The following is a 13,320-nucleotide window of genomic DNA, read 5'->3' on the forward strand; positions in this document are numbered from 1 at the left end:
TAAACTGCAGGATGTTCTTACAGACATAAAGACATAGGATGACCTCTAATTTCCTGCTTTTAAACTCAGATAAAACTGAAGTTATTATACTTGGCCCCACAAATCTTAGAAAACATGGTGTCTAAACCAGAGCCTTACTCTGGATTGCATTACCCTGACCTCCAGATACTGTGAGAAATCTTGGAGTCATTTTTGATCAGGATATGTCATTCAATGCGCATATAAGCAAATATGTAGGACTGCTTTTTTGCAATTTGCCGCAAATATCTCTAAAATTAGAAAGGTCTTGTCTCAGAGTGATGCTGAAAACTAATCATGCATTTATTTCCTCTAGGCTGGACTATTGTAATTCATTATTATCAGGTTGTCCTAAAAGTTCCCTGAAAAGCCTTCAGTTAATTCAAAATGCTGCCGCTAGAGTACTGACAGGGACTAGAAGGAGAGAGCATATCTCACCCATATGGCCTCTCTCATTGGCTTCCTGTTAATTCTAGAATAGAATTAAAATTCTCTTCTTATAAGGTTTGAATAATCAGGTCCCATCTTATCTTAGGGACCTCGTTATACCATATCACCCCAATAGAGCGCTTCGCTCTCAGACTGCAGGCTTACTTGTAGTTCCTAGGGTTTGTAAGAGCTAGAATGGGAGGTAGAGCCTCAGCTTTCAAGGATCCTCTCCTCTGGAACCAGCTCCCAATTCGGATCAGGGAGACAGACACCCTCTCTACTTTTAAGATTAGGCTTAAACTTTCCTTTTTGCTAAAGCTTATAGTTAGGGCTGGATCAGGTGACCCTGAACCATCCCTCTTAGTTATGCTGCTAAGACTTTAGACTGCTGGGGGGTTCCCATGATGCACTGAGTGTTTCTTTCTCTTTTTGCTCTGTATGCACCAACTCTGCCATTTAATCATTAGTGATTGATCTCTGCTCCCCTCCACAGCATGTCTTTTTCCTGGTTCTCTCCCTCAGCCCCAACCAGTCCCAGCAGAAGACTGCCCCTCCCTGAGCCTGGTTCTGCTGGAGGTTTCTCCTGTTAAAAAGGGAGTTTTCCTTCCCACTGTCGCCAAGTGCTTGCTCACAGGGGGTCGTTTTGGACCGTGGGCTTTTTCCGTAATTATTGTATGGCTTTGCCTTACAATATAAAGCGCCTTGGGCAACTGTTTGTTGTGATTTGGCACTATATAAATAAAATTGATTTGATTATATATATATATTATATATATATATTATAGAGAGAGAGAGAGATTAGATAGATATAGATAGATATATAGACCAGTAGATTCAGCAGATTCTCACAAATCCAACAAGACCAAGCATTCATGATATGCACACTCTATTAGTAAAAAGAAAGTAGAAAAGGGGGTGTTCACAATAATAGTAGCATCTGCTGTTGATGCTACAAACTCAAAACTATTATGTTCAAACTGCTTTAGCAATCCTGTGAATCACTAAAGTAGTATTTAGTTGTATAACCACAGTTTTTCATGATTTCTTCACATCTACGAGGCGTTAATTTTGTTGGTTTGGAACTAAAATTTTGCGCATTTACTAGTGTGCTTGGGGTCATTGTCTTTTGAAACACCCATTTCAAGGGCATGTCCTCTTCAGCATAAGGCAACACAACCTCTTCAAGTATTCTGACATATCCAAACTGATCCATGATACCTGGTATGCGATATATAGGCCTAACACCATAATAGGAGAAACACACCCATATCATGATGCTTCACTGTGAACTGTGGCTTGAATTCAGAGTTTGGGGGTTGTCTCACAAACTGTCTGCGGCCCTTGGACCCAAAAAGAACAATTTTACTCTCATCAGTCCACAAAATATTCCTCCATTTCTCTTTAGGCCAGTTGATGTGTTCTTTGGCAAATTGTAACCTCTTCTGCACGTCTTTTTATTTAACAGGGGGACTTTGCGGGGGATTCCTGCAAATAAATTAGCTTCACACAGGCTTCTTCTAACTGTCACAGCACTTACAGGTAACTTCAGACTGTCTTTGATCATCCTGGAGCTGATCAGTGGGTGAGCCTTTGCCATTCTGATTATTCTTCTATCCATTTTGATGGCTGTTTACATTTTCTTCCACATGTCTCTGTTTTGTTTTTGTCCATTTTAAGCATTGGAGATCATTGTAGATGAACAGCCTATAATTTTTGCACCTGCGTATAAGTTTTCCCCTCTCCAATCAACTTTTAATCAAACTACGCTGTTCTTCTGAACAATGTCTTGAACGTCCCATTGTCCTCAGGCTTTCAAAGAGAAAGCATGTTCAACAGGTGCTGGCTTCATCCTTGAATAGGGGACACCTGAATCACACCTGTTTGTTCCACAAAACTGACAAACTCATTGACTGACTGCCACACTACTATTACTGTGAACACCCCTTTTCTACTTTTTTTTTTTTTTACTAATACCCCAATTTCATAGCCTTAAGAGTGTGCATATCATGAATGCTTGGTCTTGTTGGATTTGTGAGAATCTACTAAATCTATTGGTACCTTGTTTCCCATGTAACAATAAGAAATATACTCAAAACCTGGATTAATCTTTTAGTCACATAGCACTACTATTATTCTGATCACTACTGTACCTTACTGAATTTTCATGTTGCATGAACATGAAGTTTGTTGTCAAACTGGTCAGACACAAGCAAGTACAATGCAGGCAGACACAATCTGAATGGCTGGTAGAATCTAGTCAAGATATAAATGATCAAAATGCAGGTAAATGGGCAACGAGAGGTACACTGGAGAGGCTGTAAAGACATGACAATCTGGCAACTACTGGTTCATCAAACAGGAACAAAATTCTGTGACCGATTAGTGAGGATGTGCAGAGTAGCGCAGGAAACAGACACAGGAATCAGGCAGACAAGAAGCGGTACATGTGATCGAAGTTGAACAAATATGCAGCTCAGGTGAGTGCACACAGATGATAGTCAGCTGAATATTCTAGAGTCCCACTTTGCTCCGAATAATTCATCAACTGAACTTTAACGAACAACTTTACCTCCGTGTTTGCTAGTCCACACTTAGTTTTCAATGTGATAAAAATAACCAGACTCTTTCTAGAAATGTAAAGGTTATTGTGGTTTTCCCTTTTGGACAGGGATTCCCTACCATATGGACCTATTTCAAGAGTTATCTCCATTGGATGGACCTGTCAGGATCTGGACTTTTGTCTTCATATGTGTGTGGGTTCTGTTTAGTTATTTAGTTTTACAGTTTTCTTTTGATATATGTATCTGCTGGGTTTTTTGTCTTTGTCTCTCTTGGTGTTTGGTGGTGGGTGTTTCACTCTGTCTGGCCACTCCCTCGTTCTGGTTCTTTCTCCCACACCTGTTTCTCATTTGTAGCTAATCACCTGGGTGTATTTAAGCTTCACCTTGTGCACTCTTTCTCTGCCAGATCGTTGCACCTTGTGGCCTTTGCTTCCAGCTCTGTTTCTTGTTGTTTCCTCGACGTGCCTGCTACCTTATGTTTTGTTTTACCATCTGCCTGTTTTTTCGACCACACCTTTTCACCTGATGTTTGCTGATTTTGAACTGCCTTTTTGTGTACCGGACCCGGCTAACAACTAAAGTAAACTGTCTTAACCCTAAGAGCTTGTTGTGTGAGTCTTGCATTTGTGTCCAGCCATCTCTGAATGCAAAGCCTAATAGGACCTATTCAAATGTTACTGGGGTATTCCAAATAGGACAGACCAATTTCAAAAATTCTTGGGTTTCCTACTGGATAACCCCATTTCAAAAAGTGACTGAGGTTTTCCCTATTGGACAGACCAATTGCATTTGAGTTTTCCCTATTGGTAGACCTAGTCCAAATTGCTACACAGCCTCACCTTAGCCCGAGCCAGTGCAGAACACGATGGGATTTTCAGTTATGTATGTATTAATTCTGAACTTCACTATGGCTCATTTGTTTTGGTGGATAACTTTAAATAAACATACATAATTAAGGAACACCTCAAACAACACTGGGACTACAGATGCAGGAGTGCTGGTCTTGGTCTAAGCGGAAGCCCATTGACAAAAGCACTCATATGTTCCCAGTGTGTTGATACAACCTGTGCTCACAGCCCGATGTCTCCATCAGGCACTCATCAACGTCTAACAGAACAACACACAAATGAGAGACAAGCAAAAGACGTACACATTTAAGTTAAGATGCTGTCATTGGTTTTAGTTCACACCATCACACAAATATGACAAGTAAGTTTATTTGATAATTCAAATGTTAAAGTGCAGTTGAATCTGTCTTTAATATGTAATTTTGGACAAGGGGGAACAGGGTGTAGGGAACTTAGCATCAGTACTGGAATCCCTCAGGGTTGTGCCTCAGGCCTTAGGTTCTATTCTCTTACACTCATGACTACTAGTCCACCAAGAAGTTAAGTCACAACTAAAATTTTGAAGCTGACCACCATGCTAGGCCTCATTAAGGAAACAACGAACAGCACTACAACCGACTGATGAATGACATATGACTATGGGAAGGAAAACAGCTTGGTCCATAACACTGATAAAACTAATAAAGCTAATACAAGATTTTAGGGGGGAAAGCTCCCCCTCTGCAACTTCTATGGACAATGATGTGGAACATGCTGATGGCTTCGGGTTCCTGGGTTTGCACTTTTTCCAGTAAGCTGAGCTGGTCGGCAAACACCTCGGCCACCATTAAAAAGGCTCAAGAACAGCTCTATTTATTCGCACATTAAAGGTGCGTTTACACATAACCAAGACGCATTACGAATGTCATTTTTCCGTCATTCGTGACACTATCCTGACATTCTTAATGTGACTTAACGCATCTGAATTGGTTTCTTAATAGTGCGTGTTGGTGCATGATATTCTTGATATTCGTGGAGCATGTTTTGGCTGTCAAAAAAATCTTCACGAATGTCACACACCACCCTCATTTCGTCTCACGTCGTGGAGGTCGCAACTGAGTGTGTTGATCCGTCTTGATGAGTAGTGATCCTTAATGAACATGACAACGTCGTAGTGGGTCCTGTGATGATTCTGGAGCCCAACTGTCACGCGTAATTACAAAGTAACACGGAAACTGTCAAGTTTTGACACGACTTGTAAGGCGGCGTCACATTTCACTGCGCGCCACGACGAATCAGTTTCTGTCACGTGCGCACAATTAAACTCGGCTCCAAGTGTCGTTCCACAGTTCCTGCTGAAGCTCCTCAGGATGCTCCTGCAGGTGTAACTGGAGTGGTACGTATACTCATTTTCCAATCCAGAACTTCCCACAGGGTGATCATGGGCAGGAGATCCCCCACCACCACCACACCCACCCACACACAAAGCACTTTAAAGCAACAGTTTTAGATTTCAGGTTTAGATATAAATTCATATTCTTTAAAATGTGAATTTTCTTATTGTGTACTATTTAATGTAACTGCATTTATAATTCTTGTGTATCTTGTCTTTTATATTGGTTTCAGATTTTTTATTTAATTTTTTTTTTTATCATATGACTGTAAGACCCACACAAGAATTCCAAAGCACAGCCAGTTCAGTTCATTTTTTCCCCACAAAAAGTCAGATTAAGATGTGTGTTTGTTTCATTCATTTCATAGGCGTGAGAACAGTGTCCACTTACACACTGATGCTGCTTGCGCCATCTATTGGCAGCAAAAAGGGTTGCGCTATAACTATTGAATTAATTAAAATATTCTGACTAATCACTACACACAGCTTCTGAAACACTGTTTTGCACAAATACCAGTGTAATAATGCATCAGATGAGAAAATATGTCTACACCCTTACCGTCGCAGCCACAGCAGTCTGTGTGTAACGTGTAGCCGGCTCTGCAGGTGCACTGGTAACCACCTGGGTAGTTTTTACAGAAGTGACTGCAGCAGAATTCCCCGCTGGCACACTCATCACTGTCTGAGGAAGATGTGCAACAATACAGATTTGGGCCAACACAGAGGTGGAGATTATAAAAAAGGAATGAAGTTTTTTTGACAAAGTTTGACAAAGTTTCGGCACACAAAATATTCAAATAGAAAAAAATGAACAATTCCACAAACTCATAGACAAACTAGTGATGTCCGAAAGGGTGTGGGCTGAAGCAAGCTTATTAGCGCCCAACCCCTGCTAGTACAAGTCCATCAATTCTAATCAGTCATATTTACATAAGAACAAATTCACTACTAAGTTAAGAAAGAACATGTCATACACAAAGAACAAGAATCAAAAGAGACAGTCGTACCTACACAAGTCTTCCTGTCCTGGTCCAGCCGGTACCCTTGACTGCAAGAGCAGACAGGACCACCGGTGGTGTGTTCACACCGATGAGAACAACCTCCGTTGCTCTTCTCACAGCTGTTGACTATCTCCATCTCAATGCCTGCAGCAGACAGAACCAAGCCTACAGCTACTGTGCAAAGCTCAAGCTCAACCTCAGGTCTGGCTAAGAGGAAAATAAAGTCAGTTCCAAAGAACACATATGATAGGGCCATAAGTAGTTGTGCAATGCTTTTTGTAATTTTGCCTCTGTACACCACCACAATGGTGTTGAATCAAACAATTAAGTTGTGCTTGTAGTGCAGACTCTTAGCATTAATGCAAGAGGTCTTATATTGCGACAACCATTTAGGAATTATGGCCATTTTATACACAGTCACTCCATTTTCAAAGGGCATAACTATTTTTGACAAACTCATACACAGATTATTGTTCATATGAATTATCACTTTTAGAGCTATTTTCAACCTGGCAGGGGTGGCAGCCAACCAGTGTGCTTGGAGGGTGCTTCTGTCCAGTAAGGAAGGTTCCCGGTTCAACTCCTACCCATTCTCCATGTAAAGTGGAGTTATGTCAGAAGGGCATCCATTGTAAACCTGTGCCAAATCAACATGCAGATCTGTTGTAGCAACCCAAGCGAAACAAGGAGGTAGCTGAAGGTACTTACAGCTAATTTTCTTACAACACATCAAAAGATGGATACACTTACATTTCAAAGTCACTGAATATGAATATGTCTTAGAGTGTTTCTGTGCAGGCTCTCAGTTGTCCAGGTGGTTTCCATAGTAGAGAAGCTTGAATCTTCGACTGGACTGGGTTGCTGACGTGAGGACGTTTCGCTTCAAATCACAGAAGCTTCCTCAGCTAAAATACTTGCTCTGGTAGTCTGACTTCTGTCTTGACTCTTGTAGAGAAGAATAAACCAGAAGAATAAACCTTCTTCTGGTTATTCTTCTCTAATATGTCTTAGACTTCAATTACATCAATCATTAGAAACACAAACAGTGCGGTACTGGATGGCAAATCTGTCTAAAGTAGGTAGCTCTCCAAAAACTGAGTGACTTGTGTATGAAGGAGACCAGTGAGGGACGCATTTTAGGCTTCTGTGGCTGTGACTGGAAAACTGCACATGGTGCAGCTTTCACATCTTGCACCACTCAGAGGTACATGGAGGAATGGTACACTTGGCCGAAATTTTTTAATGTTTTGTGTGACCTTTTTGTTAATTAAGCCTGACAGTCTACACTACATGCACATTATGCTTATTTCATTTCAACTCAGTTGTGATGGTGTATTGAGGCAAAAATGCAAAAACCTTCTGCAACTCCTTATGGACCTGACTGTACAGTTAAAAAGTACATGAACAACAACTTCAATGAAATATTTGACATTTTACTGATGTCACTGTGACATTACATATCACATGTAATTGCAAATGATTAGAGGATTGATTTATGCATTGGGTTTAACCTTTATAAGGCTAGAGAGTTGACAAATAATTGTGACATCATTTCATGATGTCTGTGTGATGGAACGCCACTCACTTTATTTGAATACAAATTATTTACAGATTGATATTGGCTTTACACCATTTCTCCAGGTATAACTGGACTTGTGTCAGGAAGGGCATCCAGTGTTAAACTTGTGCCAAAATACCAATGTGGATCTGGCTGTATCCACTGTGTTGACCCAGACAAATGGGGGCAGCTGAAAGGACGACAACAACATTGGCTTTGCATCACTTCTGTAGACCAGTGTTTTTCAACTTTTTTCAGACCAAGGACCACTTAACCAAAAAAAATAAATCTTGTGGACCACCTAACTCCCAGATATGCAATAACAACAGGACTGCTTACCACTGCATCAGTATCGTGCAACAGTATATTGATATCAGTTAGACTCTGGAGTCAATTTTTAAACAGTTTGAGAAACACGTTTAATTTAAAATATGATATTAATTTAAAATTTGTTATTTACTATTATACTTAAGGACAATGGCTGTGCTAGAACTATTGGTTGCAGAGACTCCTGAACATGTGTTTCTGGACTATATTTTTGACAACTTTGACCTTTGACTGACCCGCTCCAAAGGTTAATCCTCTGGACACTCTCACCAAAGGAATTTTCTTCCCAACTTTTCAAATGCGATAACTGTTGGTGTACAGGGAAATGAATTGTTCTTTTCTCAAGACCACAGACATTAAGTTTTCAATCAAAAGACGACTACAAGAAGACATCTATATGCAAGAACATATAAGAGAACTGTGTGCATCAAGCCATGCAGTATTTGGAGATCAGCAAAAGTATCACCGTTAGCAATGTACACCTTGGTAGAGGTCTAGATTCTTTGAATGCCCTCCTAGTTTCTACTGTAATTTTGGTTGTAGACATAAGCTCTTGTCTTTACTTACGGTAACACTGTTTACCATCAGCACCAAGTTCAAAGCCTGGATGGCACAAACAGCTGAAGGAACCTGGTGTGTTGATACAGCCATGGGAACACTTGGCAAAGCCCAAACTGCACTCATCTATGTCTACAGGAGACAAGAAAATATGAACACAGACAGACATTAAACAAATGGTTAAATCACATGGGCAGTAGAAATGATTGATATCAAAGATGAATCACATTTAGCATGATGCATGAAACGATAGCTCAAGGTTTAGACCCAAACTAGAAAATATCCACATCAGTAGTCACTAAAGTTTGTGAAGTAAAGCTCACTTCTCATGTTGGTGCAATGATCTCCTAGTTGCAGTTTGTCTTCCTGTTTTCTACTGTTTGAACTAGTTGGAGCCAAAAATGGCAGTGAATAATTACATACAAAAGAAAACAGGAATTGAACAATGGATTACACAATGCATGATGTGGCACCTTATTAAACTAAAAGTTTAGCTTATTTGCACTTAAACATACATAAATTTCACAAAATACCTTCTTGCAAAATAGTTTTGTGCAAAGTTTTTGGCACTCCAGAATTTAGATTTAATTCAGTGTTATTCCCGAATGTCCTGTGACAATAAAATCAAGTAATCAAGATATTTTTGTCCTATTAAAATATTCAAAACATGTAGCTATCAAGAACATGACAGCTTAAAGACAGTTGGCAACAACTACTTAATAATACAAGAAACACTCGGAGAGTGCAATATCCACAATATTAAATGTTTACATTGACACAAAGTAATGCTTTGTGAATACAGTGACTTCATTATATATGGTTTCTGTAGGCCTCAACATTTGACTGTTCAAGGTCACCTAAGGTCAAAGATCATGTGATCAACAGAAAGGTGATACAGTGTATGACTTCATAGTTACATTTAATAGTAATCATACAGGTGTATCTTTAATCAGTTCCTCTCAATTGGCATTTAAAATATTCCTGATACAGCTTTGTCATATGCACACTAGTGTGAGCAAGCACACGGCCACACACTTGGAAAGGTTAAAGGTTCAGTTATTGGTTTGGTTGCAATTTGAAACCTCAGCACTAGATGTCAGCGACAATTCCATCATTCAGTTATTCATTCATTCATTTTCTATACTCACTTATTCCACTAAGGGTCACAGAGGCTGGACACTGTGCCAGTAGTAAATTCATCATGCTGATTTAAATAATAAGAAATAAATACTAAAGTTTTGTTTGGATCTGTGTTTCTGACTCTGATGTGAAAGAACCACACATAATGCTATCACGATCCCTGTCTGTCTGTACGTATCCTCTGCCACCCCCTTGTGACTGTTCATAGTGTTGATATTGTCTGGGGTCCCTATGGGTTTCCATGTTTGTGTCTTTAACCTTGTGTGTCTTTGGTGTTTATTTAAATGTTGTGCAGTTTAGTTCCTGAGTTATTGTAGTCTAGTTTTACTGTGTTTCATTCCTGTGTTATTTTATTATGGTTGTGTTTCTATATTTATTGTAGCTTGTTTTCTTGTTTTATTTAAGTCATCTTGGTTTCCTTGTGTGTTTTCCTTCCTGTGTCTCTCCACCGCTGTTTTCTATCCATAATTACCCTCACCTGTTATCCATTTGTGTGATTACCTCCAGTGTGTATTTATACCCCTGTGTTCCTCCCGTGCATTGCTTGAATGTTTGTACGCTGTTGTTTTTCTTCTTACTATTTTTCCTCTAGTGTTTCCCAGTGATTGTCTTCTTGTTGTCAACCTTTATTTGCTCCTTGTGAATGTATGACCTTGCTTGCTCTTTGGACACTTTTGCTGTTAACTGCCTCTTGTGTTTTTGGATCTTTCACTGCCTCTCTGACTGCTCTCCTGCCTATCCCTCAAGGACACTGTTGCCAGTTATGGACTACTCTCCTGTGTACCGACCTTTGATCCATCCCACGTGAGTCATTAAAGACTCTTTTTGAACTTGCTGGTGTTATATCTTCATTGGAATCTGAACCATCCTTCCACACATGACAAATGCACGCTGTGACACACAGTTAAGCAATCTTTTAAAATATGCTGTGATACTGTGTCAAAAAGTTAGATGTAAAGTGACCTGAAGTTATTTTCTCAGGCTTGATGACTTTGTCAAGCTTAACATTTATCTCCCTTCTCTTTTCCACTGGTGGAACAGAAGGAATGTTGGTAAGATGGATCATTTCCAACATCAACCTCTCAAATCAGTCCAGATCTGGGAAAGGTTTGTGTTCACAAGACCGTTTGGTGTGGCTGTAACTTATGGAAAATCCATAAACGTCACTCCATTAAACTGTAATACATTCCTGTGTAAGGTGTTTTTTCAGGCGATTTGATATATCTGCTCCATAAATGTGTGTGCATGTATGCGAGTACATGCAGGCTCAACATGAGGCGGTGTTCCCGTGTAGTCTGAGTCCTCACCCTCACATTTCCTGCCATCTCCGACAACTTGAAACCACTTCTGCAGCTGCACTCAACTCGGCCGTCTTCTGAAAGGACACAGCTGGGCGCAGCCGCCATTGTTGTTCACACAGGGGTCACTGACTGTCACGACAGAAAAAGGTTGTCACAGCAGGTCGTTTCATGACCTCAAATATGATTTTATGGTTAACCCACAGTTATTTCCAAAATAACATCTACATTCCTGTAGGAGCTTCTTTCCGCATCATTCACAAAAATGCAGCATGTGTACTGTGTGAGAGTGGACATACAAAAAAATCTAAGATGAGAAATTAGAACGCAGTTTCCAAATCTGTTTGTCCAGATATTACATCTTGATATTCGTTCATTTATTTTCTATACCTGCTTACTCCAATCAAGGGTCACGGGGAGCTGGAGCCTATCCCAGCAGTCAAGGGGCGTGATGCAGGGTACCCCCAGGACAAGATGCCAGTCTATTGCAGAGCCACATATAGACAGACAAACACATTCACACATATGCACACACGCCTACAGTCAATTTGGAGTCACCAGTTCACCTAACCTGCATGTCTCTGGAAGTGGGAGGAAGCTGGAGCTCCCCGAGGGAACGCACGCAAACATGCACAATCCACATAGAAAGGATACTGTACATCATTATATAATCTGTTCAATTTTAGTTATATTCTTGGAGTCAATTGTTCAAGACTTTGAGCTTCTTCTTATTAGAGATAGCCTAGCCTAGTGAATGTAGTAACACACAGCACAAGGGCATGTTCCCACACCTGACCTGACCTTACAACTCATAGTTATTCCGAAATGTCTCTTGACAGCAAAACACACTATACTGACCTTATTCAACACACTCAGTTCCCATAACTCATCACAAGGGGTTGGATATCTGAGTACTTAGGCAGATTGCACCAGTTTCACTTGAATTTGGATTGGCACCACAAGTGGTCATGCTCCGATTGTTTTGGTCAACATACAAAAATGATGACATCATTCATATACGCCCAAACAGGATGGTTATTCCCAACCTGGTCTAGCACCAGTTCATGCTGTCATCACAAAAAGTGATTTAGTCTATTACTTTGTGATACCGTCATGAAATACAGCAGATTTTTGTGATGTTATTGCAGTTATTTTTATGGTTTAGTTTAGGGTTAGACAACCATTTCACAAAAATGCACTACATTTCGCTATGGTAACACAACCAATAGGGTGAGACTGGGCTGGTTATTGTAAAGAAAATTTGCACACCAGCTGACTTCTTTTTCAGCTCTGTAATGCAGAGTTAGCTAGAAGCTACACTGCTCACTAACAGGAGGAACTGTTAATGTATCTATATATTCACTGCATTATGGCCTAATTTCCAGCAGTAGAGAGGCCTCACTCATGCATGGGACCAAAGTGAACGCCATCTGAACTACTTAGCATTACATTCTCTATCCGTAAAGTCATCAAAATCAACATGACTTACTTTCACAATGTCTTCCATCTCTCCTTAACTTGTAGTTCTTCCGGCATTCACATTTGTGGTGATTGTCCCCCACATTCACACACTTATGCTCACATCTACCATTCTCCACCAAGCAAGAATTCACAGCTAAACAGCAAAGCAGACAAGCAGAAACATGTGATATTTGAAAATCAATCCTGGCATTATTTATAGAAATATTGGTTCTAAAACTGTGATGAGCCACAAGATGATTACAATATGAAATCGCAAAGGATGACAGATATAAATGAATTTGTTGGCAATCTGAATGAACTTCACACCTATGTAATTATGGGAAAACACATGAGTAAAGGCTGGAAAGCGGAAAATGACATTCATGCCAGGTCTAATGGGTACCCCTTGTTACTTTCAAATGATTGTTCCATCCTGTGGTTTTATGATGTGCTAAAAGTGAAAATCAGCCTGGTACCTTCCACTTGCGCTTACAACAGACGTAATGACACCATTTATGTGGCTGTAAACCAGAGACAACAGCACACATTGAGCACTGATGACTTCAACCGATGCAATTATCAAACCTTCTGACTCTGTCCCTAAAAGTATATTTGGCAAGTTGGACTGAAAGTAGAGAGAAATAAAAGAAACAGAAGCACTGAATTTCAGCAAGTTAAAAAAATCCCATTAACTGCAGAGTTAATAGGGAGGAAATTATAAGGAAATAAGTACTTTGCCATCTTTGAAT

At 40.0% G+C, this 13,320-nt stretch overlaps 1 protein-coding gene and 1 long non-coding RNA gene across 2 annotated transcripts in view; one reads left to right on the plus strand and one right to left on the minus strand.

Annotated features, from left to right (window-relative positions):
* LOC117508383 overlaps positions 1-11,614 on the plus strand; it is a 17,206-nt gene extending 5,592 nt beyond the window's left edge. Inside the window, exon 3 of the long non-coding RNA XR_004560075.1 lies at positions 11,531-11,614. This is a non-coding gene — a long non-coding RNA (uncharacterized LOC117508383). The remainder of the gene's footprint in view (positions 1-11,530) is intronic.
* zgc:158328 (uncharacterized protein LOC567225 homolog) overlaps positions 1-13,320 on the minus strand; it is a 215,016-nt gene that overhangs the window by 118,572 nt on the left and 83,124 nt on the right. The window contains 10 exon segments of the mRNA XM_034168130.1: positions 3,993-4,031; positions 4,034-4,079; positions 4,081-4,115; positions 5,788-5,910; positions 6,236-6,373; positions 8,682-8,804; positions 11,120-11,140; positions 11,143-11,194; positions 11,196-11,242; positions 12,600-12,725. Coding sequence (XP_034024021.1) covers positions 3,993-4,031; positions 4,034-4,079; positions 4,081-4,115; positions 5,788-5,910; positions 6,236-6,373; positions 8,682-8,804; positions 11,120-11,140; positions 11,143-11,194; positions 11,196-11,242; positions 12,600-12,725 — 750 coding nt within the window.

This window comes from Thalassophryne amazonica, chromosome 4, assembly GCF_902500255.1.
Source record: "Thalassophryne amazonica chromosome 4, fThaAma1.1, whole genome shotgun sequence".
NCBI lineage: Eukaryota > Metazoa > Chordata > Actinopteri > Batrachoidiformes > Batrachoididae > Thalassophryne > Thalassophryne amazonica.